Source organism: Hypomesus nipponensis, chromosome 17 (genome assembly GCF_054491055.1).
Source record: "Hypomesus nipponensis isolate SF chromosome 17, ASM5449105v1, whole genome shotgun sequence".
NCBI lineage: Eukaryota > Metazoa > Chordata > Actinopteri > Osmeriformes > Osmeridae > Hypomesus > Hypomesus nipponensis.
This window is the reverse complement of record NC_140377.1, coordinates 8,814,418-8,840,354: the sequence shown is the minus strand read 5'-3', so window position 1 is coordinate 8,840,354 and position 25,937 is coordinate 8,814,418. Positions and strand designations below refer to the sequence as shown.

At 51.1% G+C, this 25,937-nt stretch overlaps 2 protein-coding genes across 6 annotated transcripts; one reads left to right on the top strand and one right to left on the bottom strand.

Moving 5' to 3' along the window:
- Positions 1-2: 2 nt before the first annotated feature.
- dock6 (dedicator of cytokinesis 6) lies at positions 3-25,009 on the bottom strand. Of its 4 annotated transcripts, XM_084676999.1 has the most exons (49): positions 24,848-25,000; positions 22,065-22,152; positions 21,162-21,337; positions 20,919-20,987; positions 20,651-20,777; positions 20,097-20,309; positions 19,745-19,830; positions 19,575-19,641; positions 19,140-19,289; positions 18,427-18,507; positions 17,874-18,030; positions 17,600-17,730; positions 17,375-17,468; positions 17,070-17,232; positions 13,959-14,076; positions 13,204-13,274; positions 12,809-12,947; positions 12,582-12,683; positions 12,204-12,290; positions 11,856-12,087; positions 11,589-11,753; positions 11,202-11,377; positions 10,461-10,562; positions 10,026-10,109; positions 9,500-9,595; positions 9,210-9,350; positions 8,860-8,973; positions 8,490-8,660; positions 8,215-8,354; positions 7,960-8,129; positions 7,649-7,800; positions 6,994-7,176; positions 6,697-6,823; positions 6,472-6,556; positions 6,192-6,288; positions 5,903-6,037; positions 5,571-5,723; positions 5,274-5,432; positions 4,860-5,153; positions 4,599-4,742; positions 4,151-4,282; positions 3,954-3,968; positions 3,404-3,529; positions 3,218-3,307; positions 2,883-3,119; positions 2,640-2,783; positions 2,398-2,504; positions 1,938-2,111; positions 3-1,390 (listed from the first exon to the last, which is right to left on the bottom strand). In XM_084676999.1, exons 1-49 carry the CDS (start codon positions 24,898-24,900, stop codon positions 1,348-1,350), a joined length of 6,360 nt encoding a protein of 2,119 aa, XP_084533125.1. In that variant the 5' UTR covers positions 24,901-25,000; the 3' UTR covers positions 3-1,347. The 4 variants fall into 4 exon arrangements, 3 of the variants coding, with proteins under 3 accessions (XP_084533125.1, XP_084533126.1, XP_084533127.1); XM_084677000.1 differs by lacking the exon at positions 10,026-10,109; XM_084677001.1 differs by lacking the exon at positions 10,461-10,562.
- angptl8 (angiopoietin like 8) lies at positions 14,647-16,982 on the top strand. Of its 2 annotated transcripts, none has more exons than XM_084677004.1 (4): positions 14,647-15,458; positions 16,008-16,157; positions 16,293-16,415; positions 16,515-16,982. In XM_084677004.1, exons 1-4 carry the CDS (start codon positions 15,150-15,152, stop codon positions 16,530-16,532), a joined length of 600 nt encoding a protein of 199 aa, XP_084533130.1. In that variant the 5' UTR covers positions 14,647-15,149; the 3' UTR covers positions 16,533-16,982. The 2 variants fall into 2 exon arrangements, with proteins under 2 accessions (XP_084533130.1, XP_084533128.1); XM_084677002.1 differs by having other exon boundaries at positions 14,648-15,458; positions 16,520-16,982.
- Positions 25,010-25,937: the final 928 nt, after the last annotated feature.

Here is a 25,937-nt window from a genome sequence, read left to right as displayed (position 1 = left end):
CATAATTTTACAAGGAATTTTAATATAAAGCAGTAAAAAACACAACATATGAAAAAAGGAATAAATACAACTTTTTTTCCTGATAGGTAAAATTCAGATTTAGAAGAGTACAAAAGCAGAGAAAATACAACAGTTATAACAGTGGTCTGGTGCTGCAGTTTAAAGTAGTGCAATATAATAGATACAGTAGTTCCCATACAGTAGTTAGAGTAATAGCAATAGTTACACTACTTATTTGCGTCCCACAACCACAGGGCTGGGGTTAAATGCAAAAGCATATGGAGTGCTTCTGTCTCTAATTTAGACACAACTAGACAAGAAAAAAACCTTATTGACAGGAAACACAAGACTATCTGTCATATTTTTTTTATTCTTAGAAGGTTCTTGCAGCAGTGCATGTGTCTTGGTGAAAGAGTGAGATATATAGAGGTTTTCTGGGGTAATGTTTATGAAGTGAACATCAGTGTACAGTGACACGACTGTTTTTGAACAGTGCATTGAAAAACAAATATTTTCACAGTTTTTAAACAAAGACCATGTCAACCCTCTGCCCCCCCCCCCGGTGTGCCCGTCTTATCTTCTTCACTGTACCCCCTTTATCTGTGCTCAAAGGAAAACTGACACCACTTACACTGTGTAAGAAAGAATGTCAGTTATTTGGTATGAGGAGACATCCACATAGAAAACTCCCCGGGACAAGGGGACATGTCTGGCAGCAACTGGTCCCAAAGAATCACACACAAATTCACCAAAGACCACCAATCACAGTGAACAGACCATCTAACCACAACATGTGACCCAGCCTCTTCCACAGCAAACACTATTACAAGCTAAGGGAAAGATGCCTGGTTTCAGCAACCGCATACTAAAACACAAACGTACCCAAAACAAACAAACAATTACGGAAGTGCTGGGGAGTGTTTGGATTCTCCAGTTCGGTAAAATCTAAAATAACCCAGGACATCAACACAGGGGGTGTCCAGAATGAAGAGACTTCTCTTGAAAGAGACTCGAAATGCCCAAGAACCAGAACCATGCTTGCAATGACTGTTTACTGTGCTGATAAACTTCCAGTATAAACAGTGGGAGTGTTTTCTGTAGTGTGAGAGACAGGGTAGAAGGAGTAATGGGGGAAGGTGGTTCAGAGTAGGAAGCAAATGAATAGGAAGGGCTAGAGGTTGGATAGCATGACATGTGGTGTGTGTGTGCGGGGGGGGGGGGGGGGGGTGCAAGCTAGGGACGGGACAGGATGGCAAGTGTGTTTTAGTTAGTTGGTGTGTAGGGTGGGGAAAAACAGACTAGAATACAGCTCTTAAGGCCTTAAGTTCTTGTCTTCGGAAGTCTGCTTCAACAGTCCACTCTGCGTAGACTGGACCTGCTGTAAGAATTCCTGTTCCCAAAAAAACAAAAAAGAACTCTTACTTTTCTGCAAAAGCATTTCAAATGTTACAGATGAAGAGAGAGAGGTTTCAGAAAGGGTAAGACCTGTACTCTGGCAACAGGTGATACAAAAGTTCTGGTTTCAAGAAGAAAAAAAAAAAAATAGCAGCTCCAACAATCACATAAGTCATGCAGCTGGCTCCAAGAAACATGTAATAAAACAACAAACTATGTGCTGATACTTTCCATAACAAATCAGGCAGTTTTTTCCGCCCCAGTAGCTTCATTGCAAGCATTAAGTGATGACATTTTGGGGTTTTCCATCAATTTAGTTTGGATGTATGTGGGCATTTGGTGGAGTTCTTGTAGTGTTTGTGAGTGATGTGGTTCGCAGAGATGTGTTAAGTTGAAGCAGCTTGAAATGTGTGACTTCAGGCAGTAAAGTACAGAGTCCAGTTACCATTGTGTGTTGACTAAGCCTCGGTGCTGGGTTGAATTGGATGAGCTTATACCGAGTGTGCGAGTGTGTCTCTGTGTGTGAGAGAGGCTCGTGTTACCGTTGTGTTTGCGTGGTCTGAGCTGGCAGTGTTCTGTAGAGTTGGGGGATCTTGCGGTTGATGAGGGGGCCGAGAGACTCTTTCAGTTTATGGTAGTTCCTCTCTAGCTCCCTGTGGTATTCCTTCTGATCCGGTCCAATCAGAGCCTTGTTCTTCCTCAAGGCATCCTCACACCTGTGTGAGGAGAGCAGAGCAGAGAGTCAAGGCTGGTTTTACGCCCCCCCCCGGGCAGACTACTTACAGCCCTACTTACACAGTAGGGAGAGAGATGGCTGAGGGGTTAGGGAATTGGGCTAGTAATCAGAAGGTTGCTGGTTCGATTGCCGGCTGTGCAAAATTACATTGTGTCCTTGGGCAAGGCACTTCACCCTACTTGCCTCGGGGGGAATGTCCCTGTACTCGCTCTGGATAAGAGCATCTGCTAAATGACCAAATGTAAATGTCTGGAACACGTCATTACCTCTTTGTGAAGTCTTTAAAGCAGAGGCGCAGTTTGTTGTGATGGCGAAACAACTTCGGGTCGTCGGGAATGTCGGAGAGAAAGACCTGCGCCACCTCCAGAGGGCCCTGCCAAGGAGAAGAGCCGCGACGAGCACGCTCAGACATGTTTACACACACCCAGACTTCCACTCAGACACATAAACACTGGCTGCAAACGCCCCGTGTGTGCAGGGCCGGGAGGCGGCTAAGTGCTAGCTGTACCTGGTTGACTGTGGTGCCCACGCATCCCTGCAGCACCATCTGAAGCATCTTGGCATCTGCAGGGTCCTGGTGGGTGGCGAAGGCCAGCTCCTGGGTCTTCTTCTGCATGTCCTCTATGGCCACCTCCATGGGCACCAGAATGATCTGAAGACAAGCGACCACAACGGGACAATCATTCTCGGCCCCTTAAGGAGGGACTGACGCGTTGCGACCAGAGAAGCGCATATGGAAGGGGCGGCGCACCTCCTCTTTGTGGATGACGTTGATGCGGGTCTTGATGTAGGGGAAGGCGTGCGAGGTGGTGAGGATGGTCTTGCGCTTGTACTGCTCGTGCAGGTCCCCGTGCGCGCGCCCGTCCAGGGTGAAGGGGGTGCAGTACATGAAGGTGCGCAGGTTGTAGTTCTTGTCGAAGTAGGTGATTCTCTCCTTCAGCTCGTAGGTGTCGAAGTAGGGCTCCACATACGTGATTTGCAGGTAGGCCTGGAAGACCAACATACGCACTCGAGTTAGCCACGAGGACTGTCGGAGGATTACGAGTTTAGACGTGGCCCTCTAAGCTACTCGTCTGTTGGCCTGACCTTGTTGGGGTCCATCTTATTCTTGTCCACATGGTTCGAGTCCTTGATGATCTCCACCAACTCATCCCCGAATCGCTCAGAGTAGAATTCCTAAACGCCAGATCAATGAGAACCAGTCAGCTCCACCCATACATGGCACCACTCCACCATTGAGACACACACACACACACCACGGCGTTGACGTGCCTCCAGTCTGTAGGAGATCTCGGCCAGCTTGGTTATAGACGGCTCTTTGTACACAAACTCCTGCTCATCCAGGTCTCCGAACCTGCAGCCGTAGAAGCCCACCCGGAAGTAAGTTCCAAACATCCTCTGCGTCCTGCGGGAACAGAGGCGGTGTGGGAGGATGAAGAGACGAGGAAACAAAAAAAACAACAACAAAAAAACAACCCCCAGATCATTTTCAGAGCTGGTGCTGAGCTGGCCTAAATTGACATGTTACAACATTTAAAACCAGCTGCAACCGCAGCCACCATTAAGGAGGCCCATGGGAATTGAGTCTGAGTTGAGAAATGGGTCTACACTGTGTGCTTGTAAGTGAGGGAAAGTTTGAGGGCACAACTGAGGTCATAATTAGGTTTGGGGTTTTATATTGTTTCACTCACCGGTTAAACACCATCCAGAGAGGACAAGAAAGGCAGGATGTAGGAATAATCGAGAAAGAGAGGAAAGAAAATGTTATCGGCTGAACCAAAACGGCCAAAGTAGTCACAATCACACACACAAAGTTTCTTACCTCCCATCCAGAACTCTGAGGGGGGAAAAACAAACAAAATCTCTCGGTTAAACGGTACATATGGTTGGTTCCTTTCTAACAGAAGTGAATGTAGCGGTGGCACATCAATCCCTAACGTCAAATTTACAGTGATACAGTGCAGCTTGTGGGGGGGAGGGTGGGGGGGGGCATGTCACTGCCAGAGGCCGACAGCACACCTGGTTGTAGACTTTATTAAAGGCGTCCTGCAGCTTGCCGTGGACCGTGGCCAGCTTCTTGAAGTCCCGGTTGGCCTCGTGGACGGGCAGCAGGATCTTATAGACCTCATTGATGGCCTCGTACATGGCAGCCTGTGGAACAGACACCACATGGAGGGGTCAGACGGCCGAGCGGTTAAGGAGTCGGGCTATTAATCAGAAGGTTGCTGGTTCGATTCCCGGCCGTGCAAAATGACACTGTGTCCTTGGGCAAGGCAATTCACCCTGCTTGCCTCGGGGGGGAATGTCCCTGTCCTTACTGTAAGTCGCTCTGGATAAGAGCATCTGCTAAATGACTCAATGCACATGGCCATGTTATGATCTTGCGGTGAGTTTAACTACAGACAGGCCTTGTTTACTAGGAGTGTGTGTGTGTGTGGAGGGAGGGGGGGGGGGGGGTGAGCTGTACCATGTGGAAGGAAGCAGCCGCTTGCTCCAGGAGGCCCACCAGGCCAGACTCGCTGAAGTACTTCCCCGCACAGATGCCCTCCTCCTCCGGGGACAGGATGTCATCCGACACGGCGGACTCCTCCAGTACGTTCGACGAGATGTTCTAACGTGCGACACGTGTTGTCAGGAAAACTCGCATCAGGACAGGCACGTGAGTCCGTTCTCGATGACGTGCAGAACGGTGACATGACACACACACACACACACGCACGGGACCGACCTGGAAGGTGACGCAGCCGATGGGCAGGTAGCGGCAGTCCTCCAGCATGTTGAGGTACTCTGCCACCAGGGCGGCGCTGTGCACCAGGCAGTGGGCGGCCTCGGCGTGGTTGGACCTCTCCGAGTGCTTCCCCGCCATGTTCTGCAGCCAGGTGAGACGCAGGTCCGGAGAGTTCTGGTAGCCCTTGGCGATGCGGTACATCAGGTCGATGAGCATCTCCGGATCCTGCTGATGTTCCTTCATCTTGACGGTGTCGGTGAGGATCATGTGTAGGTTGAACACGAGGTCCTGGACCTGCAGTGACGACACACAACCGGAAGGAGAGATGTTGACGCCGTAAAAAAAAGAAAACGAACAACAAAAGTGCTGGCTGGCGTTCCTTCTCCGGACGGAGAGAGGAAGGGGGGTTCCTGCCTGTTCCGGGAAGGGCGTGTCGCGGAGCTCCAGGTCGTCCTCGGCGTACGTCAGGATGGTCTTCAGGGAGTGGCGGAGGTGCTCCTCGTTGAAGTTCTGAGACGTCCCCACCAGGGAGGACAGCGACATGGTCACCTGCATCTTCACCCGGGCGAAGTTCTGCTCCAAACACAGGACAGATCAAAAAGGCTCCGACTTCAGATTCGGGTGAGTTCACACATGGGGAATGGTGACTTTCGCGTGCCTTTCTGTGTTTTGGTATCGTGTTCCGGACAGGTGGGTGCGGTCGAGGCTCACATTGCCAATCTCAAAGTTCTGCCTCATGAGGAGGTAGAGGGAGGCGGACGCGTGGCTCCTGACGGCGCCCACGCTGCTGCCGCAGTGACGCAGCAGACGCAGACACAGGTCTGCACACAGCTCGGTGTCCTCCTCAAACAGCATCTCTGGAAACTGCACACACACACAGACAGACACACACACACACACACACACACAATAAATCAGCTTTGTATAGCCGAGAAGCATCTGCCGACAAGTGACGCGCCTCAAAAAATCGAAAAGGAATTCTCCACGTGACTTGCAGCCAACCGCATGCACACATAAGGGCAGCCACACGCGCGCGCACGCACCTTGAAGACGAGAGCCCTCTGTGTAGTGAAGCAGTGTTGCAGGAAGAGGGCGCTCTGGCTTCCTGCCATGCTGTGCAGGAGGACGCGGAGCACCCCGCCCAACACGCTCTCCTTCAGCTCCGACACCAGCACCGTCTGAAACACACACACACAGGGGAAGGGGGGTGAGAAGACACGGGGGGGGGGCGAGGAGAGCAAAGGGAGATGTGATACCCCTGCTGTCACGAACCAGGAAGGAGACACAATGACTGGCTCATGAGGGAGGGGGGGGGGGGAGGTCTCCTCGTACCTTGACTACTATCTCCAGCGTGTCCAGTACTACCAGAGACGCTTCAGTTGCCAGGTTACCATCCACCACCGACTCCTGTTCCACCTCAGACTTGGTCCTGTCAGAACACAGCTCGTCACTCGCACCCATAGGAACCTACGAGTACACCCTCTCAAACGGAAACAGGCAGCAGAGCGCAGCAATGCAACGCAAACTCGCAATCTGGGGTGAGAAAGCGTCGTTGGGATGTGTGTTGAAAGCGAGCGGCTTGCTTAGCGCCCGTGTGAGCGGGGAGACCTACTTATCGACTCGGTCTGTGTTCTGTTTCCAGTGGGTGACGTTCTTCCTCCATCGGACGTTCTCCTGGCTGCCGTACGGACTCCTCTCTGGAGACAAACACGCTGCAACTTCAGTCACTACACGTACACACACACACATTCGCCTCATTCTCCCAACATTCCTCCGAATGAAAACATCAAACGCGAACAGATAGTCTCTGTTTCTCGGCGTGTTCCCTGGCTGGCACCTCGGCTGCGTCGGACCATCTCCTGGCGGGCTCCGATGGTGCCCAGGATGGCCTCCTCCAGACGTGCCTTCATGTCCTGAGACTTCTTGAACGTCAGACTGTTGATCCTCTCCAGGGCCTTCTTCCCCTAAACCCCAACCAATCACAGAGCAGGAACACAACCGCCACGGCAATCAGAAAGCGGCAGGTAGAAAACAAAGAAAAAAAACGGCGTTGCCGACAAATACGACGCCGTCAGTGTGGGTCAGCCGCGGGGGGGGGGGGGGGGGGGGGGGGGGGCGTGTGAGGGGGGGCTACCTTGTACTCGAAGCAGGACACGGAGAGGTGCAGCAGGTCCAGGAGCCGGTTGATCTGGAGGACGGACAGGTCGGACACCCAGCGCTCCAGCAGGGCCGCGTCGGCGTTCTTCAGCACCCACAGGAAACACACCAGCAGGGTTCTGCTGCACTCGGCGGACAGGGTGCTGCCCTGGCGGCCGGCCTGACAGGGACACACACACACACGCGCGCACAGCCAGGCTTATGTCAAGATCCACTCCCACAGCCTTTTGCACGCAGTGGCCAGCGAGCGTTTGTGAAAACAGGGACGCGGCACCACGAGAGCCACCTGCAGGCACTGAGGTGTAGTGGAATGGAGGGTCCATTCCTTGGAAAAAGAACACGCTGTTCTAATGTTTGGGTCCCCGTGATATGACAATGGAACGACTCCTGCATGTACAACAGGACATTTTTCATTCAGCATCCGACTAGGGGTGTCCAATTTGAATAGTTTTTTTTTTTTTTTTTTGCTTACATTTAAACCTTATTTTTCCTGACCTCCCAGTTAATATCTGACTGTAAGATCGGAAGGCGTTTAGACATCCGACCAGTGTGTGCGCAGTGCAGAGGGAGCGTGTTTTGACACCTGACGTGCGTGTGTGTGTGCAGCGCAGAGGGAGGGTGTTTTGACTCACCACTGTGGGCAGGGCGAACGGGTTGACTTTGGCATGAGGCAAGGGGGATCCAGCGATCGCCATGGCAACAGACTGACTGATGGTGCTGCCGTTGTCTGGGTCGCCGTCGTCGGCCAGGGTGGGGGCGTGGCGCGTACGGACGGGCGAGGTGTCTGCACGTGCACAGACGCCGTGTCGAGACACACACACACACGCACAAACACACACACACAGAAAAGCATTGCTACCTCGGACTTTGGAGTTTATAAGAACACACGAGACATTCTATGACCCTCAACCTCGATGGCTTCGGAGCTGGTGGTCGCTCTGACCTGTGAAGTCATAGAGCTGTGGCAGAGTCTCCATGATGATGGGGATGAGGGGCAGGTAGAGCTGGGCCACGTGGCCGCGGACCTGGGGGTCGACGTAGCGGAGGTCTGCGTCGTGGCTGCACAGCAGGGAGTGGACCGCACTGATGGCCTTCTTGTGCAGGAAAAACACCCTGCGGGAACACAGGCCGCGTCAACACCCGGGGGTTAGGGGCTAGTGTGGGTGGGTGTGGGCGTGCGAGCACGGTCAAGCCTCACCCCTCTCCGTCGGGCTCCAGGATGAGGGACAGCTCGCTGAGCAGCAGGCCCGACAGGAAGTGCTGCTGGCGGAAGGGGACGGAGAGCTCAAACATGCTGGCCACACCCTGGTCCTGCACCATGTTGGAGAAGGCTGAACTCTGGGGAGAGAAGAGGCAGGGGGAGAGGGGCGGAGGGGGGGTCAATGACATCCCAAACCAAGAGGACATCTCCAATCCGTTGGATTCGCTGTGGGACAACGCTTGTGAAGTGAGCGGAGGGTGCAGTTCCAGCACCTGGGAGGTGGTGGAGGAGGTGGAGGGGGAGGGCGAGGCGGGGGGGCTGACGGTGGAGCAGGGCAGGTTCAGGGTGACGTAGTGCTCGTGGCTGCACACGATGCGGCAGAAGTCCATCCTTAGCGCGGTCAACGTGCTGGGGTTCTGGGCTGTGTGGAGCTTGTTGGCAATCTGGGACACACACACACACACACACACACACACACACACACACACAAACACAGACACACACATACATAAACACAGACACAATTGTTTGAGAAAGGACAAAACAGAGATCTACATCTGAAAATGGTTTCATGGAGGAAAGCAGATTGTGATTGCTGGAACCTGTTTGTAGTAGGAGCGGATGAGGTTGTTAGTACGGAACCTGTTTGTAGTAGGTGCGGATGAGGTTGAAGACAAAGCCTCGGTCCATGAGAGACAACAGGTCATTCAGGAAGAAGGCCAGACTGCAGTTTAACCTCTCTACAAGCTCCACATCCTGTTGTAGAGAAAGAGGATGGGAGGGGGGGGTAACGTGAGAAATTGATATCACGTGAAAAAGACCAGGAAACACACAGAGGAGTGTCAGAAACACAGTTACACAATAAAAATGATGACAATAAAACATATTTGTATCATTCAAAGTCACATCACATGTATGAAATGAACTAAACACACAAGGAAAGGGGGGTCGGGTGAGTAAAAGGACTCGAGATGGATGGGCGTGTTTCGTACCTTGTGGTACCGGCTGGCGATATCTGCGCTGATGGCACAAACCAGTGCGGCGATGTCGTCCACAAAGCGGTCCGGGAAACGCTGCCTCCTGGGCAGGTCCATCCGAGAGGACAGGAACAGGTGGTGGGTCATGCTCTTCACCTGGGAGGAGGGGAGAGGGGAGGGGGGGAGAGAGCGGTGCCGTCACCACGCTGTCACACTGAACACCGGGCAGAACACGGGCACACCCCGACAGGCGCCAGGACTCGTCTCAGTGCTTCCTCCAGGGGCCCCCCGCGGGAGAGACGTACCATGAGCTGGAAGAAGAACCAGGCCTGCTGCAGGGCCGCCTCCCTCACGGTGCTGGTGCTCACCACCCACTGCAGGGCCAGCTCCTCGTGGAGCAGCTGGAGCACAGACCAGGCCAGGACAGGAGAGAGGGGGGGAAACAACCAACAAGTCAGCAAAGACAACCGAATATCTCGCGAATGCACAAAAAGGTGTGTCGGGGACAAAGCTGAGCCTGCCAGATCTATGGAGATATGTGTGGTGAGGGAGGGCGAGCTCCTTAAGGCTAACTCCCGATACAGGGATCCCACTGTAGGCATGACTCATGCGCTTCAGATAAGCAACATAAGCTCGTACCTCCGATGACTGTGTCAACGCTCACACAAACAGCACAAGCACATCGGTTACGTACGGCGGCTCAACTGTGACCCGCGCAGACCCAGCTTAGTGGGCGAGGATGGGCATGATCAGGAAAAAAAGAGAGTTTGCGTGTGGACATGAGTGAAGTGGTCGAACGGTTGGTTTCGTTCTCATGTCGGACGGTTTTACCTTCTTGGCAATCTGCCTAGTGGGGGCGGAGCAGAAGGAGGAGCTGTCCAGATAGGCCGACATGCGACAGCCTCGCTCGCTCGCCTGAGATGGGGGTGACGGTGACATGGCGACACGCAGATGAGAAGATGGGGGTGATAAGACACGATGGGATCAATGAGAAGACCGGTCGGGTTCTGAAAGCGAGTTGAACTCAACCCGTGACAGCGTGAACACCCCCCCCCACCCGGATGAATGACACCCGTGTGCATGGAAAGAAAAGGTCGAGCTGATGAAGGAAGGGGGGAAAGCGAGGCGAGTCTGATTGGACAGCAGAATGGATGGACACACGCAGGCACGCACAAACGGATGCAGTCCCCCTGTGAGCGGAGGGGAGACGAGGGTGAGTCGGGGGTGGGGACGGGGGTTGGAGGGAGGGAGGGAGGGCGTTGGCACCTGCTTGAGCTCACAGCTGGAGTTGGGGTTCCGACGGAGCACGGCTCTGGAGCCCCCGGGGGCGTAAGCAGAGTTTACCCAGGAGTGGGAGCGGTCTATCCCCTGGCATCCCAACACAGGCAGGCAAGAGGCAGGGACCGCGGGGGGGGGGGGGAGGTGGGTGAGGGAGAGAAGAGGAGGGAAGGAGGGGTTAGGAAGGGAGGTTTAGGAGGGGAAGATTAGGGAGGATACAAGGGCAGATTACACAGGAGTGAGGGGAGGGGGGAGAGGAAAGAGAGGAGGGGGGGGGGTTGTCGAGGGACAGAAGACAAGGGGACAGAGGCACAGCATAATTGCATAATTGACGTTGGCAGTTGGAATCAACAGAGTTCCCCTGCAAACCACAGGCATGCACACCAACATCCAGTTACAGCACACAGGAGCTTCACTAGAGACCACCAGGAGGGGGGGGGAGGGGGGAGAGAAGGGGAGAGGGACACACACACACACACTAATGGCGCCTTCATTAGCACGACAGGAAACACCCACAACAGTAATTGTCCATGGGAAGAGACTGCGGTTTCCGTCCCTAACTACTGCCCAAGCACAGGAACCACGCGTAGCCCTCGAATGAGCTACACATAAACATAATGCAGTGTATACTATAGAAGAAAAAACAAACAAAGAAACAGTATTCAAAAATAGTATTCATCGCCGCGAAGGAAACGCAGGACGTCCTGGTTCCTGCGTCGTGAGGCTGACCTTGCTGCCGATGATCCTCTGGACCTCCTCGTCGGGGGAGGCGGGCGAGGAGGCCAGGTCCGGGTTGGAGTTGCTGATGCTCTTGGAGCGCGACAGGTGCAGGCTGCTGGGGCGCGCCGTCGCCCTCGACAACGTGGCGTAGTGGATCGGCAGCTCGTAGGCCGGGGATCCCGCCGCTGAGGAGAAAGAAGGCGTGGCCATCTGTTCAACGTGGTCCCGAGAGAGTCACCCCCGGCAACGGACGCCCGCGCCCTTATTGACGAAAGATCTCACCGCTAAATGCAGTGATAATGGATCTAATGCGTGCTCAACTGGAGAGCCATCTCCCGAGCCCTGTGTGGGGACTGACGAGCCAGGGTCTGGCTGTGGCGCCCAGGGATCACTCACCGGCAGGGGGCATGGCTGGCTCGGTGCTGGGCAGGTGGAAGCAGTAGTGGATGTAGGACATCAGCAGGTTGTTGCGGCCGTGCTGGTCCTGGTTCCCCTCCAGGTTCTTATGGATCTGGTTCACCAGCAGGGCCATGGCCTCGAAGGCCGCCCGGCCCAGGTTCACTGAGACGGAACGGGGGAGAGCGGAGCGTGAGGCCTCAGCGCGAGGAGGGTTGTGGGGGGGGGGGGTTCGGTCAACAAAATGGCCGCCTGGAAGCCGCTCACCTATCTGGCCGGCGATGACGGGCGGGTGCACAATGAGCAGGATGAGCTTGCTGAGCAGCTGGTGCAGGAAGCGCACGCAGGTGTCCAGGAGCGCCCCCCGCAGGGCCGAGATGCTGGCCTTCAGCTCCCCCTCCACGTTGGCCTCGCTGATGATGACGTCCTTCAGGCGGAAGGGGAACGAGTACTCCTCCAGGACGTACGCCAGCGTGAAGAACTTGTCCAGATGAGGGTCCTGCCGACACACGCACGCACGCACGCTCGTGTTTAGGAGGTGTGACGAGAGGCTGAATTAGCAAGGAAGGAAGTGTGTGTGTGTGTGTGTGTGTGGGAGGTGTGTCGCGCTCGGACCTGAGTATGAACTGACGATGCAGCTGTCACCTCCACGTTAAACACTCCTTTGTGGTTGTCCACCCACTTCATGCCTGGAAGCTGCACCTGGAACCAGAGACATGGGGTACGTCAACGGCCCTGACCACGACACAGACACACGCACAGTCACAGACACGCACAGTCACAGACGCACAAACACAGTCACAGAAACACACACGCAGTTACACGCACAGACACAAACTCACAGTAACAGAAGTTACAGGCACACACACACAGTTACAGACACAGTCACACACAGTCACAGACACACACATTAACAGACACACACAAACACAGACACACACAGTTACAGACACACACACTGTTACAGACACACACAGTCACAGACACACTTACATCCGGTGTGAGGACAGAGTAGCTGGGGGGCGGCTTCTCCACAGAGACCGGGAGGCTGAAGGAGCCGGTCCGAAGGCGGCCATGTTGCATGAGAGGGATCCACTGTGGAGAGCAGAGGGCAGCAGGACCTCAGATCTGCGGCCACACGAGCTATCACGAGCTATCACGAGCTATCACGGCATGGCAGCGCGGTTGTGATGGTGGCCGTCCTAGCATGCTGTACTCACGGTGTATCCCACTGGGGTCTCCAGCGGCGTGTTCTGCTTGGGCTGGCAGCTGATGTGGTAGAAGGTGAAAAGCAGGTGGTGGTTATCCGTCAGGTTGGCGGGAATCTTCATCTTGACCTCCTCGTAGAACTCTGGAGACCTTGGGAGGGGCGGGGCCAGGAGGAGGGAGAGAGAGGCAGGGAGAGAGAGGCAGGGAGATGAGAGGCAGGGAGAGAGAGGCAGGGAGGTGAGAGGCAGGGAGAGAGAGGCAGGGAGGTGAGAGGCAGGGAGAGAGAGGCAGGGAGGTGAGAGGCAGGGAGGTGAGAGGCAGGGAGAGAGAGGCAGGGAGGTGAGAGGCCGTGGAAAGAGGATGAAGAGGATCTGTATGTAACGAAAGGATGAGGTGGGGGTCGTACTTGTTATGGTAGATGACCGGAGTGTAGGCCTCTTTTATGAACTCCGCACAGCTGGACTTCCCAAAGATGACCTGTTTAGGGGAGAAAAGAGGCGCGTTCATGACGTCAAATGTTTTTTGCTTTCGTTTTTTAGCAACAGGGGGTGCAGATAAAATCACACTGGGTTTTTCCGCATCACGAGCAGATCTGATCTCAAGGATAAGTTAGTCAAAACATGAGTCAAGCATGATGTCATCTACTGGCAAAACATGTGTACGCATTTTATGCATCGAGATGCATTTTGTGCCAAGCAATGACACTAAGTAACTGTCCTTGTGTATTTGATGTATATATATGTTTAATTTTATTATTGTTATTTCATTTATTATTATTATTATTATTTAGTGATCCACCTCCCTGTTAGGAATCTGAGGCTAGTGACAGTGGAACAGATTATAATGAGGTCAATTTCTACCTCAATTGGATTAAGAAATGTCACCCCCCTTTGTCTGAACTACACTCAAAAACATCGCGCAGGTAAAACATATATCAACGTATCAGACATACTGTAGGTTTCCGCGAAACTGAGAGCACAATTATCCTAATGTAACACAGCTGTGCGCACAATAGACATTCTTGTGGGGGAGGGGGAGAAAACCTGGTCAAACAACGAGACCTCAGCTTTCGTAGCCCGAGGCCAGTCTTTGTGGGGGGAGATGCCATTGTCATGAGGACACTGCAGCCTCCTGGCGTGCGAGCTTGCTGGAGCCACTCACCGCCATGGCCTGGCTGGGGTCCTCTCCTGCCATGAACTGGACCTTCACGGCGATGTTCCTGACAGAGCCCTGCCGACTGCTGAAGTTCAGACTCTGGGGGTACACGTACAGCAGGTTCCTGGAGACGACAAAGGGGTGGAGGAAGAGGGGGGAGAAGGGAGGACACGGAAGAGGAAAGAAAAAAGGGAGGAGGGCGGTGGATTTCGACGCAATGACAGAATAGCGATGGGATCGAAGGTCAAGGCGTTCTATTTTCAACCCGTCTACAGGGTGCCTGCCCACGTATTTACAGCCAAACTATTTCCAGTCTCGTCTGTAAAATATCAACAGAGGTTTGCTGAGGGTTTCAAACAGTTAGGCAGTCCAAATAATAATTTTAAAAAAAACTTAATGAGAGACAATTTTATTCAAAGTAAATCAAACGAGTGAAGCGAGAAAAGAGAGGCTGAGAGAGTCCATGTGTGTTCTGTGTAAACATGAGTGTAAGGGACACGGCAACCCCACTGTCAATCATGTACAGATATATGCAGTGTACATAGACTGTGAGGGAACATGCAGACCCAACAGTCTGACCAAAACAGCAGGGGACTATCGAATTAATCTGTCTGTGTTGTGTGAACAGGCCATCTGTCAATCTGCTGGACCGTCCTTGACGCAGCCTAGAGAGTTTGACCCATGCACGAGGTCACTTGCATAGGTGTGAGTGACCTGGAATCCACGCCCAAGTCAAACACAGGAAGAGTCACCGACGTGCACATCTTACAACCTCTGATTTGATTTGCTGATGATCCACCATCGAGAATCTCTCAACACAAAGAGTTGATCCTCAGACTTGCTATAATGGATGGGGACATATAGATACGACAGCGTGAGAAGAAGACTGGTGTAGGGCAAACGGTATTCAGAGCCCAAGGTTTGAACTATTTCAGGGGTTGAGCAAAACATCAAGGTCTGAGGCCACTGGGCTGCTCTCTGATTGGCCCACTGCTGAGCAAATATTTCACAGCGATGTTGCACACCTACTCTATAATCCAATATAAATCACAGTCCCACAAACACGCAAACGTCACTTCTGAGAAAGGCTCCACCGTAAACGATTAGGGGGACTGAGGGGCGAACTGAGAATTGGATTTTGGACATACCGATTCTCAGACAGAACCTCGGTCGGCTTCCATTAGCAGTCTTTCCAGGATGAGGGGGACCCTGTGCCTGCTGTGCGTGTCAGCGTGCCTGACCGCCCCCCTCGCCTTCCCCCTCGCCGCCGCGCCCAGGAAGGCGGAGGAGAAGGCGGCCCCGCAGGACGAGGTGAGCGTGCTGATGTACGGCGTGCTCCAGTTCAGCCAGTCCTTCCACGAAATCTACCAGAGCACCGAGGCCAAGATCGCCCGCATCAGCGAATCCCTGCGGAGCCACGAGCTGGCGCTGGAGGGGCTGAACCGGGATGCGGTGCAAGCGGCCGTGCAGGAGGTCCAGATCAGAGGGGCTCTCGGGCTGCTGGAGGTGAGGAAACACACCCCTTCCCCCCTCGACACTCTCCTCCCCGTTATCTGACACCCTGTCCGGAGACGAATGGTTGACTCGTTTTAATAGCAACATTCGGGCCTGACGATCAAGTCGTGGATGTGGGGGGATTTGCTGTGCTGAAGCTGAGAGATAACGATGATATGCCAGGTAGCTGAAATCCCAATCAGATAAGCGTCTGTCGTTGTGGCCAGGAGACGAGCAGAGCAGCGGAACAGACATAATAAAGCTGCAGCCCTTTGTTCCTTTGCCAAATGTGAAGGAAACAGCCAACGCTTTAGAAACCCATAAGATACAGTGCGTGGGAGTAAAACATACCAGTTTTAGCATACCTTTGGGGCAAAGTTACCGTTAAAACGCTCTGGGACAGATACTATTTTCAGAATATAGGAAGGTGTGTGAAATGCCATTGAACAGCAAGAATGTGTTGAGGTGCGGTCAGCGACCAGCTGGTCGGAGCCCAATGCGTGGGGGAGGGGATGGGGGGAGAGAGAGGAGGAAAGAGCTGACAGATGCTCTGTTTGACAGGCCCAGATGGCTGAGCTGCACACTCAAGCTGAGCAGACCAAGGGCAAGTTGGCCCACGTGGAACAGGAGGAAGAGGAGCTGAAGAAGAAGGTGGCCAACCTCGAGGCCAACTTAAAGAACTCCGCCCCGACCCGGCTTCAGGAACTACAGGTACCCCCCGCGGTGGCTTCTCCCTCGACCGCGGCACCCGCGGACCTGCCGCCTCGCAACTCGGGTGTCGTTCCGGAAGGTACGGTATTTGTTTCAAACTTTTAAAAGAAGAGACACTTTTCCGGTTTCGTTTAGGAGAAGGCTGTCAAACACTCGGCTCTTCTGAAGACCTTGGAGAAGTGGAACAGGAAACAGAGACAGAACCTGGAGCTTCAGAACAGGAAGCTGACCAAGCTGCAGCGGGCCGGGGCGGCTCAGGTTCGTGTGCGCCCAACGCTCGGCTTTGCGCATGAACAATCCACAGCGGCTGAGCCCATTTGCTCGAGTGAATCCATCGTGTTGTTGTTCTCGTTGCAGAGCAGGGCCAGGATTTAGCCCTTCCGGAGTCTACATCACCTGGGGGATCGTTCAACTGACACTCGGGTCTTCCTGCCTGAGCAGAACACCGTGATCTCCCTTTCGCACGAACAGGAATAGTATGCAACACTCCCTAGCCTACACATCCTGTCAACTCAAACAACCATATTGAGAGCATTACATTTACATTTGACATTTAGAAGACGCTCTTATCCAGAGCGACTGACAGTAAGTACAGGGACATTCTCCCTGAGGCAAGTAGGGTGAAGTGCCTTGCCCAAGGACACAACGTAATTTGGGTCGGCCGGGGGTCGAACTGGCAACCTTCAGATTACTAGCCCGATTCCCTAACCGCTCAGCCACCTGACTCCCTAGAGCAATAAACAAAAGCTCATAAGAACGAATAACTCATTGTATTTATATATTGTTTGTAGTTGATGACGTGAATAAAGTTTGATGCCTATGTTATTTTGGAGTCTAGTGCGTGGATTCATCGCGACTGCCTGTTTTTGGTGGGGAAGGTCTGCTGGTAGGTGTGTGTGAGTGTGCGCTCACCTGTACGTGGTGTGGGGGGTGTAGACGTAGCGAGCGGGGAACTCCAGCACCTCCTTGGTGGGGCGCACACGGAGGTCGGGGTAGGGCTTGACGTGGAGCAGTTCAGGGGACAGACAGTAGTGAGGCGAGTCAGGGGCCGGGGAGATGTCGATCTTCAACTGGGCTGCGGACACACAGCAGGGGGCACACGCAGGGACTGGAGTTACACTCATGAGGGTGGACGTCATGGCGATGGCATTTCAGATGTGTCCTCAATATACGTGTGTGTGTGTGTGTGTGTGTGTGTGAATGCGTGTTACTCTAACCTGTAACAGGCCTCAGTCTACGGAGAACCGACGACGGTCTGCGCATGTCTGCCAGGAACTTGTAGAGATCCTCGTCACTCAGCCTATCTCCTTCCTTCACACACACAGACACACAGCAGATTATCACAAAAACGGAGAAACGTACACAAACCCCCACATAGAAAACATCCTCATTTACACAGAAAACACACACACACTTTAAGACAAAGACAGACCCTAACTAACCTGCTTAAAGAAGTTTGTGACTGTGAGGGTGGCTGGACGGAAGGTGGCAAAGTTACACATATCATCTCCCACACTCATCCGCTCGAATCCCTTCTTTTTTCTCTCGTTCCACGTGCCATGGCCTTTGCGTTCTGACAGGAAGGGAAGAGAGCACATTGCCTTTCAGAGCCTTGGGGAACACACCAGCCACAAAGCTGAATTGTAATCAATGCAGGATTTGAGTCCATCCATCATGGTGATACGATGGCCGGGAGGGTCAGGGGTGGATGAGTACCCGAGTCGGAGTCCGGGTCCGAGCGGTCCAGCCCGCCCACGCTGCTGACGATGTTCAGGAGGTGGATGGCGGTCCAGGCGAAGGGCATGTGGAAGCACCCCAGACGGCCGCAGAACTGCTCCGCCTGTAAACGCAGCTTCTCCAGCTTCTCCTTGTGCTGGAGAGAGAGGTAGACAGAGAGGGAGAGAGATGTAGACAGAGAGAGAGAGAGAGATGTAGACAGAGAGAGAGAGATGTAGACAGAGAGAGAGAGAGATGTAGACAGAGACAGACAGAGATAGAGAGAGACAGAGAGAGAGAGAGAGAGAGAAAGAGAGAAAGAGCAGACAAGGTTAGAAAAGCGGAGAAGCCGCCTTCAGGGATTTCAACCTAGGCCCTGACAGAGCTGAATTGTAGATTAGAAGTAACACTGCCAGGTTGCTGAATGTTGATCTATCAAATAAAGAATTGCAAATATTGCAGTTGTCGAGACAGAATTGAGAAATGCTTATGATTGCACAGAAGCACGTGTATTATCCCCCTTCACTCACATACAGGCAGTTAGGAACTTTACCTTGGATGAATCCGACTCCTTCATGACCATATAGGGCTCACAGCATTCCCCAATGTCTCCCTGCTGAAGGACTTTCTCAAGCTGAAACATACAATAAAAGCAATAAAAACAAACATGTACTGTATTATATGAATACTGTATAACCTGATGATATTTATGATGACTAAAGATAAATCATTGATACAGATATTGATATCCATGCATGCACATGGATATTGGTAATACATAATTGGTAATACATAATTCCAAATTGTCAAATAATGTCTCATTGAACTTTACTATTTGGTCCGACAAGATTAACTTCATAGAAAGTCAAGAACTGATCAATTTATTTTTGGCCATGTTTAATGATTCAATATTGCAAATGAGCTTGGCATCATTCTGCTGGTGTTACAGTCAAGCCAGGATTCACAGTTCAAGGTTAAAGCCAATGTCTGCATGAGATAATGACAATATTTACCAGAACTGTTTAATGAAAAAAGGTAGGAGCTGTGAAAACTAGATGGATCCAAAACAATTGTGGGGAACCTCATAAGTGTTATAGTGAGTGATATCGTGATTTGTTTGAAAACCTGAAATCACAGGAACTGAGGCTATTAAAAGTCTGTTTTGATGCAGTTAACATGGGGGGGGGGGGAGGGGAGGATCCTGAGAGAATCATTTCCCAGGTTGCATCTGGACTTCTGGAGTCAGTCGTTCAGTGCTGATTGTACCTTGATGACCAGGAAGATGTCTGCGGAGGGGTAGGTGATGGAGAAGATGGCGGAGCGGGCCAGGGTTGAGATGGCTGTGTGTGGCGTGTGCGGCTTCAACAGGGTCTTCATCTGGTCCGAGTTCAGGTCAAAGTGGAAGTCCTCTGAGATCTGGGGGAAGACAGGTACATCATGATACGGGAGCGGGTCGATCAGTGGAAATGGAAGTCAAGGGATTTGAATTCTGTTTTGAGGGGGGGGGGGGGGGGGTGCAGATTCAAACCACAAGACACTCAAGAGTAGAGTAATATAATCAGTCAGCCATGAGCAAAGCTTCACCGTGGCAACATGACCGGTCATGTGTATTAGATAAACACAGGCCCTACATTCGGTCTGCCGTGCGCTGGAAGATAACGTAAAAAAAAAAAAAAAAAAAAAAAAAATCAGGATGGCTACCTTTTTCTTTTCCTTGACATCATACAGAGCAAGGGTCCCAAATATCGGCTCGATTTCTATTTCAAATCTGAAAGCAAGTAGCAGGACACAATGTTATTGGGTGATTGTGGCATGTGTGACTGAGGGGACGACATGAATGACTTCAGGCGCGAGTGAGGGCGAGTACTCACTTCAGGGACAGACACTTGACCATGATTCGCTGCCCACAGTGTTCCTTGGGCACCTCGGGAACAGAGCATCGCTCCACAGCCTCGTCCTGCCTCCCAGACACGGCCGTGAGAACACAAACACCCGTGTTTGAGCAGGCGCCATGGCAACAGGGACACAGACACGGCGTGTGTGCGCAGAGACATAAAAGAAGAGGGGGAGAGAAGGGGGGCAGAGAGAGGAAGTGAGAAAGACGTCGAGGTAGGCGATAACATTCAGGCAACGTTCCCGAGTCCAGACTCCTACAGCTCCTTCATAAGGAGTCCTCGCGAAACGCGAGCTCTTAGAAATCTCTCTTCTTCTCTGTGGCCTGACCTCGTCCGGCGGGGGGTAGAGCCCCAGCAGGTCAGGATGGCGCCCCTGCAGGCGAGCCTCGGCGTTGCGGCGGTCCATGTCCTCGGCCGCCGTCCGCTCCAGCACGGAAGGCAGCAGGGCGTCAGGAGAGGAGTTCTTCAGGTCAAAGATGCTAGAGGCCCAGCTCCCCCGAGGGGTGTCGTCCAGGGAAACGGACCGCCTCTTTGCGTCATCCTGACAGACACACACACACACACAACGAGAGAGAGTGTTTGACCTTTGCAAGAACAAGGTACCATTTCAGAGTTCCCGTGCTACGAATTGGGAGAAGACAACGTCTCCTGTCGTAAGCTTCACCGGCTGAAGGGGACAGTGTGTATGCTTACAGTGTAAGCCCTCTGTGACATGCTTGCGTGTAAAAAGGGCTATACAAATACATTTGATTTGATTTGTGTAGACCCGTTCACTGCACATTCCATATGATTAGTCCAGCAACCACAACACATTCCACCGAGGCGGACTTTCCCCCACGAGGCTCCTCTGGCTCCTCAACCGGAGAGAGTCCAGGCAGCTACCTGGTCGTCCTGACGCTCTGCGGCCGCAGTCTGGTCCAGCTCGAAGGTCTGCTTGACCAGGCCCCTCTGCCTCTCTCTCTGTCGTTCAGAGTTGTGGGGCGAGTGTGCCGTGCTGTAGCGCTGATACCTGCGAGCGCAAAAGCAGACACAACGCTCAGGGGGTCACCTCGAGCAATGAAACTCCTCCAAGACCACCGTGGAACAAACACTGGGGGAACCCTAAGCGTGACAAGAGAGGCACATTGGACTGCATGGTGACACTGCTCACTTTCTCTGGATAATCAGCCAGTCATCCGTGTAGACTGCCAAGGCATCTCTCACTCTGGGGTCCAGCGTGCTGCGCAGAAAAGCACATCTATTATGTAGCGTGTCATCCATATTGATAGAGGCAGAGAACTTCTAAGTATGGTAAGTGGCCTGTAATGCTGTTTATCTAGTGCGCCGAGATGTGCTTTGGCAAGTGTGTGTGGGTGTGTGCGTGTGTGTGTGTGTGTGTGCGCGAGCATCTTACTCCTCCTCAGGCAAAGGGGGCTCCAGTGTAGTACACTCTCTCTCCTGCAGGAGGAGCTCCAGGTCATCTTGGGGGAACTCCATCAGCTGCCTCAGGGGCCCAGACTCCGCCCCCGGGGCGTGGCTGCTCACATACTCCTCAAAATCCAAAGGCTCCACCACCTCGGTCAAGGGCACCTGCCGAGATTCACCAAGCTACTATGAGACGTGTTTCAACAGGACACCGGCAACATGGAAGGAGAATGGGCCGGAGAGACACTGGCCGGGTTTCCCAGATTCGTTAAGAAGCTCTTAACGCTAAAAGCTTCTTAAGAGTGTTCTAAGAACGCTCCAGTACGCTCTTAGAGCGCTCCTAAGAAGCTCTTAATGTTGAGAGCTTCTTAATGAATCTGGGAAACCCAGACATTTACATTAAGTCATTTAGCAGACGCTCTTATCCAGAGTGACTTACAGTAACTACAAGGACATTCCCCCTGAGGCAAGTAAGGACACAACGTCATGTGGCACGGCCAGGGAATTGAACCGGCAACCTTCTGATTATAGCCCGATTCCCTAACCGCTCAGCCATCTGACCCCAGGGAAGGGGAATGATCGGCCTTTGATTGTTCCTTGTCCTCCTCTTTACTGTTATACTCTGGAGTGAGGCGAGTCATTCTTATTGCACTTCACCATGAGCAGCAGACAATCGCACCTTTGTATCATTTGTAATGTTTTTTTTTATTGCATATTTAAATTGATATGCTTGGACTGCAAGTCTGTTATTACTGATGTGGTCTATTTTTCAGGAGTGACTTGCGACTTCTCGCAAAAAAAAAACAAACACCTTCCACCCTCATCTGTGCCACAGTGTGACACCAGTGCAGATTTGTATGGTTCACATTGACCAGCACACAGTCAAACTCACAGGCTGATGAGCTCCAGGTCGCTTTTTGGACAGCTGAGGGGAGCCGTAATCTCTGGACACCTGCTTCCTCACCTCCGCCGCCACGGTCCTGAGAGACAAAACGAAATTTGGACACGTGTCATCGAGTACATTAAGAGATGGGTACAGATGACCGGAGGCTGTGAACGTAGGCAGTTTTATACACACTTTTATTATCAGGCAGGAGATAATAATAAGGCAACTGACAAGACTGAAGTTGGGTCAGTGATCTTCATAGAATCCAATGCAGGAAAACACAGCCTCTCAACCACTTAAGTAAGACCGGCACTGTATGAGCGTGTGTGCGTGTGTGTGTGCGTGTGTGTGTGTCCATGTGCTGGCACACATGTGCTCATATACAATTATAGATTATCAAGCTCTTTTCCAAAATGTGAATCAAATAAATAACTCCAGCAATGTCCCAAAAATCTAACTGCCTCTTCACCATCATGGATATTCAAATGATGAGGCTTTATTTAGATTTTCTGCAGATATGCTAACCCAGAAGTCAGACGGCATAGATGAATGAATTAATCATACCCTGAAAACAAACTCCAAGATGTTATGCTGAAAAGGTTTTCAAACTGAGAGAGGCCATTTGTGTTCAGAAGCATTAATAAAGGACTTTCTTAAGCCTCCAAAAAACGACATTTCCATGAACTCTCTTCCACTGTCTCCAGCAGCTGGTACCAGTAGCAGTGCTGAAAGCCAGCAGCTGTTGTGAATAGCATTCAAGCCAGATTTCTCAGAGAAGTGGCAGACCAGCAGACTGCAGAGCCAGGCACAGAGCCATAACTCGAACCGTGGCCTTTACGGAGCAACAGTTAGGAAGGCTTACAGAGAGACAAAGCCACATACACGCAGAATCCTCTCAAGAGAGAACATGCAGCTGCTCTTCCAGAAACAAAAACGGGCCATTTCTTCCATTTTTCTTTTGCGTACACACAGGCTTCCCCCTACCCCCTTGTCACGGTCCCAATACTGTTATTTTGGTATGCATAGCTAGCATTCAACCCACACATTTACATTACATTTAGTCATTTAGCAGACGCTCTTATTTAGAGCGACTTACAGTAAGTACAGGGACATTCCCCCCGAGTAGGGTGAAGTGCCTTGCACACAACGTCCTTTGGCACGGTGGGGAACCGATCCGGCAACCTTCTGATTACTAGCCAGACTCCCTCACCGCTCAGCCACCTGACTCCCTCAATTTATACAAAAGAAAACCAAAACCAAACAACTAAAAGGTTCCCCACAAAACTTCCCATATCTCTCATATAACACTAACACGTGACAGAATCTTTCTGGCAGGAAACGTGTGGCTGTGGGTTTCACAAATAATGTACAGTAGCATCATGGGTCCGCATATCAGTACAAGCCTACAAGTCGGCCTCCCCACATCCAACTCGTAATCAACACAGGAAAAGGGGAAGCTTGCTACTCCAAGGGCCATAACCGGAACACCAGCTCACGCCCTTTTCCTGTATCCTGAGCAGAAACAATAGTCTGGGTCCCAGTGAGGAGAAGGTTTAACTGAGGACTAAGGCAGAAGTGAGTGTGGAGGGGAAACAAATGTAAAGGGATCCTGCAACCTATGCACGTTTGCAAACAAAGCATTTTTGTTTAGTCTTGACTGCTAAGCCAAACTAAAAATGATATCACAGCGCTGTTCCCCATTTATAAACTTGTTACTGAGGAGCCATTCCAGAGACATTGCCTACTGATGTCTAGAAGATCCTGGTACGGGCATGTCCTGTTGTTTACGACATGCGTGCCTGCCTGCTTAGATTACAAGACGTCTGTTAGATTTGCAGTATGTTAGTTCACCTGCATGTTGTGATGCTGATACAGTTTATCTCAAATGCTCTCATGTTTTCAGCGTCTGGAGGTAAACACTGCACAAATGAATGCAGGAGGCTCTGGGGTCACCAGGATTGTATGAAGGCAGGGCACTGATTAGCCAGGATATAAACATGTTGACTGGAGGTCCTGAGCATTTAGCATTAAGTAGAATTAAATAGCTTTAGTCTTACTGGCGTCTACTTTTCTTGCGAGTTTGACTCTGGATGATTTGTATGCAATCACTTAGCTACTTTATGTATTCAGTCAGCCACTTTATGGAATCTGATGCATTAGCACCGGAAATTAGAAAATGATTCTTCCCATTTCCATTTCTCAGAAACAGTTAAAATATGAGTAGATTGATATCACCACACACGGGAGGGGATCGATATGGGACTTAAGCGAGCAGAGCTGACAACAATGGCATGGGTTAAGTTGTGTAGATAGCGGGCACTGCAAGTGCAAGAACGTGACAATCACCACCTAACGTCTGTATATCCCTTCCAGTTTGGTTGAAAGTGGTTTGGGATGAAATATTTCGTCATTTATCTAAATTGTATAAGTGCACCGATAATTAGGGTTTGTGGCCCTAAATCCCATTTAGTAAAGCTAGCTAGAAAGCTAATCTGGTTGGCTAGCTATTTAGCAACTGCAATGGCAATGGCTCATTACACTAACATTGGGAAGAACGCATTTTGTTTTATTAGACAAATGTAATGTTACCGTTGTTTCATTTAGTTTCATTTGAAGTCCACGCTGAACAATTAAAAAGACTAATCTTTCGGTCTCAGTCTGTCGCGGTTTATTGTCAGTGATATCCCTAATCCTAAAATGTATACTGTCGAATCTGTCTCCCAGATACTCCAATTTAAATCATCCTATATTCTGCACACATGAGACGAAGTTAAAAAGAGGTTTCTCACCTATTAATTTTGTGTGCAAATGCCCTCCTTTCGTTGGTTGAACTTGATGCCATTTTGAATGTCCATGTAAGAGAACTCTTCTGAACTCTCTTTTCTGTTATCTGCTGCAGTAGCCTACTTCGATACTGTTGTCTTATCCCAGCTTCCTTGTCCCACAATTGGGTTGCCTGTTCCTCCTAGTGGCTGGGAGCAGAAGGGAAGGGTGTAGTAGGATTGGTCGGCAGTTACTACAGTTCTGCATTCATACTTCTCAACGGACCGGTTTCGGTAATACATCCACACACCCAATGGCCCATATCTGTGTTTAGGTTTAGGGTTGCACAACTTTCAATTCTGTATGTAATCGGAAGCTATTTGAAAACTCTTTGGCCATGCCAATCTACTTCACATAGCCTAACTTTGATATACAGTATATTTACTAAACAAAGGTTTAGGCCAAACCCTATGATTTTGCAGGATTTAAGCTAATTAAGACACCAGATTTATGTAGTAGGCCTAAAACAGAAATCCTTGTTCGTAGCCAACGTCTCGCAGTTCCTGCGCCCACAAGATTTGCAATATGTTTGGCAGTGAGTTCTTGGAATTGGAAAAAATAAACATGCGGAAAATGTAATAAAATATCGTGTTTGTGTAAAAAAAAAAATCAATGTATTGCGGTACGGGGCCCTTCATCTGTCAGTTTTGCGACCTTGGATATATATATATATATATATATTTTTTTTAATTTATTTTATTTACACAATGTTCAGACGTGACTAACTTTGACCAGCAGATGGAAGTGTTGGCCACGATTATGTGGAGTAGGGCAGGGCACGGGCCTTTGAATGTAATTTCTCTTCTTGGTTCTACCAGTGACGAAGGTGATGGTTTCTTTACTTTTTTTCATAAAATAAATCTGTGCCTTTGGGTTAATGTCAAATAAAATGAGATACACAAAAACCGTGATTTTTCATAGACTCAACATTACTTTGGTAATAGTGATGATGCACCAAAGCTCATGTCATTTACCAGAATTGTGTTTCGTATTTTTTACTTGATTACCATACTTACATTTATGATGTATATTTGAAAAGTTAATCAGTTAATGGAA

Bases quoted from the DNA above. Each gene is read 5' to 3' on its own strand.
- angptl8 (XM_084677002.1), top strand. From the start codon at position 15,150: ATGAGGGGGACCCTGTGCCTGCTGTGCGTGTCAGCGTGCCTGACCGCC. The intron at 16,158-16,292 runs GTACCCCCCGCG...GGTTTCGTTTAG, and splicing joins CCCGGCTTCAGGAACTACAG to GAGAAGGCTGTCAAACACTC. The intron at 16,416-16,519 runs GTTCGTGTGCGC...GTTGCAGAGCAG, and splicing joins AGCGGGCCGGGGCGGCTCAG to GGCCAGGATTTAGCCCTTCC.
- dock6 (XM_084676999.1), bottom strand. From the start codon at position 24,900: ATGGCATCAAGTTCAACCAACGAAAGGAGGGCATTTGCACACAAAATT. The intron at 6,824-6,993 runs GTAGCCCCCCCT...GTTGGGGTTTAG, and splicing joins TGTCCTGCTTCGAGTACAAG to GGGAAGAAGGCCCTGGAGAG. The intron at 2,784-2,882 runs GTGCGCCGCCCC...GCTTGTCTTCAG, and splicing joins ACGTCATCCACAAAGAGGAG to ATCATTCTGGTGCCCATGGA.